Source organism: Octopus bimaculoides, chromosome 26, assembly GCF_001194135.2.
Source record: "Octopus bimaculoides isolate UCB-OBI-ISO-001 chromosome 26, ASM119413v2, whole genome shotgun sequence".
Taxonomy (NCBI): domain Eukaryota; kingdom Metazoa; phylum Mollusca; class Cephalopoda; order Octopoda; family Octopodidae; genus Octopus; species Octopus bimaculoides.
This window is the reverse complement of record NC_069006.1, coordinates 3,030,837-3,034,044: the sequence shown is the minus strand read 5'-3', so window position 1 is coordinate 3,034,044 and position 3,208 is coordinate 3,030,837. Positions and strand designations below refer to the sequence as shown.

The window sequence follows — 3,208 nt, the reverse complement described above, 5'->3', positions numbered from 1 at the left end:
GTTGCCATACACTTCATCAGGAATAACTTTCTTTAGAACAAAAAAACCCCCAAAAAACACATAATGAATTAAGTTTAGGTCTTTAAGTAGGCCACATTAGTATATAATGTACCAATAGCAGTTGTGGGCTTTACTAGAATTTTAGTGACATTTGAGGATTGAGTTCAATTATAATAGAGAATTGACTATAACCTGTAGTACATTGTAGTAACAATTTAGGCGTATTATTGATAATTTAGTTTAAAATATTTCATTTAGACTCTCCAGATTATCTACTAATAATAGGATCTTTAATAATGGAGCTCAATTCTATATTTCGGCATAAAATTTGGGCAGTTTATAAGAGAAGGTTTACTATATTGAATCTGGTTGTAGTATAATATTAATAATAATAATAATAATAATAATAATGATATATAATATTGGATATTAAGGCAGGCCATATTAAAATATTAAAGTTACAAGTAGTGGCTGGAATTTTGCCATTAACATCTAGGCACAATTTAGTATGGATTAAATTATAATGGAGAGTTAATTATAACTTGTAGTACAATATAGTGTGTTATTAGACCTTAAAGCAGGCTATATAAGTGTATAACTTGACAATAGCAATTGTCAGTTTTGAATAAAATCCTAGAGGTAGGATGGCACACTATGGATCTCCATTCTGGTGAGGATTGTTTATAATTTATAACATGGAGTGCATAGAATATAATATTAGGTCCTAAAGCAGGCAATATTAATGTATTAATATATAACTTAAATATAACACATGTGGGTTTTGGAAAAAACTCCTAGAAATAATTATTCCTATTGCAATAGAACATTATTTATTATTTATAATTTATTTATGGTTCATATTTTATAGTACTATGTAGTATAATATTGGACTTTAAGGCAGGCATATCAATGCACGGTTTGCCAATAGTAATTGTGGGCTTTGCAGTGGCTCCTAGGATAATATAATTTATGTGCTTTGAATAATTAATATTAGAAATTTCAGTAATAATTGTAATAGTCATAGAATATGGCAAGGAGTTACCTCCCCTATTGGAATTAGTTATAAAAAGAGAAAAATTATATTAGACCGGTTAATGCTGGGAATGCGGTATGGATTTAAAATTTTGAATTTTGTTCGATTAATTCTCTCAAGGCGCTTACACTCTGTTGTGTATGCACACTGACATTAGACATCCAGCGGAGCATACTGGCTTCGTTCCTTGCAAGCTTACGCATGTCCTCAGCAGTCACGGCCCATTCAAACCAACCTTATCAGGCCCAAATATTCTATTTGTTTTCTGTTCAAACCAGCCAGATCTGGCCTCTTATGCATACTCTACAATGTCATTCTAAAACTAGACAATCACATCATTAAAATCTCCAAACTACAAAGTAATACATCATTAATTCAAAACTGTGAATAAATAAGCATTACATTTTACTGAATAATCTGGGTGCTACTTTGGCAGGAGATCTACAATTTAAAGGGAGATTACTTTAGGTTAATTTTTAGTTTACTTTTCAGTTTCTAAATGTTTTTATTAATTCTTTTGTATATAATTATTGTAAATATATTTTTTTCTAAATTCTTTCTATTTTAATAATAAAACCTTGTTTCATTTATGTCATAGTAAATGATAATAAGAAATCAAGAATAAACAATATAATAATTAAAATAATAATTTCCTACACCACACAAGTTTGGCAGCTGCGAGTTTTGCAATGTAAAGTTGACAAAATTTCACTATTTTTCCCTTCTCTTCAAGCTTCCTTCATTTCTCCACCGATGACATGGTGCAACATTTTCTTCATTATCCAAATGATCATTTTTTTTTACTAAAAATGTAACTGTCTTCATCTCGTTGCTGATCTCATTGCAAAATTTTTTAGCTAACATCTTAAGGGATTTAAAAAATTGAAAAGTAAGCTAAAAAGTATCCTAAAGTAATCTCCCTTTAAATTGTGGATCACATGACAAAGTAGCACCATAATCTCAATGCTGAAAGGTTAATTTAATTTTGTTTTTTTTTTTCTAATCTTTTCAGGTGATTTTGGGACTCGAATTACATTCAGCTTTTCTTTACTTCTTCTGGCACTTTTTGTGTATGTTGCTGAGATTTTGTGAAAACCTGTATTTCAACTTTTTTTTTCTTTTTCACTGCTTTTGCCTTATTTTTGTTTGACTTAAGCTATTTCTAAAGCTCAAACCTAAACACAGTAATCTTGTTAACAACCATCTTCTCCACCATTAACCCTTTAGCATTCAAATCAGCCTAATCTCACCTGAATATTCTACCTGTTTTATATTAAAACCAGCCAGATCCTGTCTCTCACACTTACCCTATAATGCCATTCTGAAACTATGCAGTCACTGTCAAAGCTATGTGATGATGCATAATTAATTTAGAACAGAGTAATTTGAATGCTAAAGGGGACAAATGTCTGATATACTGAAAATTTCTTTTTTTTAAACATAAATAAACTTTTTTTTTTGGTAATTCTCTTTAATCTCTGGATTAAATTGGAAAAAAAACTAAATATATGTTTTTTGTTGTTGTTGTTGTTTTTAAGACCCCAGCCATCTCTGAGTGAGCACCATTATGATTGAACAAAGTGAGTTCCTGTCATGACTATTCCATCTGATTTTTTTAACGTTTTTAGACATCAAATGCTTATTTTATCATTTCTGTGTATATATATTTCTTCTCTAAAATATAATGTAGAAATTAAGAATCAAATTTAAGCAAATAAAATTCACATCTACATTTATATTTACTCAGCCTATCACCCAACATGTATGGATTTCTCCAAAAGTATATTCAATACATCAAACATATCAAAAATATAAAGAATAATCAATATATTAAAAATATATAGGCGCAGGAGTGGCTGTGTGGTAAGTAGCTTGCTTACCAGCCACATGGTTCCGGGTTCAGTCCCACTGGGTGGCACCTTGGGCAAGTGTCTTCTACTATAGCCCTGGACCGACCAAAGCCTTGTGAGTGGATTTGGTAGACAGAAACTGAAAGAAGCCCGTCGTATATATGTATATATATATATGTATGTATGTGTGTGTGTATGTTTGTGTGTCTGTGTTTGTCCCCCTAGCATTGCTTGACAACCGATGCTGGTGTGTTTATGTTCCCGTCACTTAGCGGTTCAGCAAAAAGAGACTGATAGAATAAGTATTAGGCTTACAAAGAATAAG

The 3,208-nt window shown here is 30.9% G+C and overlaps 1 protein-coding gene across 1 annotated transcript in view; it reads left to right on the top strand.

The window, feature by feature from the left end:
• Positions 1–2,542, top strand: part of LOC106873900 (uncharacterized) — a 17,059-nt gene extending 14,517 nt beyond the window's left edge. Inside the window, exon 4 of the mRNA XM_052976967.1 lies at positions 2,046–2,542. Coding sequence (XP_052832927.1) covers positions 2,046–2,125 — 80 coding nt within the window. The 3' untranslated portion in view covers positions 2,126–2,542. The remainder of the gene's footprint in view (positions 1–2,045) is intronic.
• Positions 2,543–3,208: the final 666 nt, after the last annotated feature.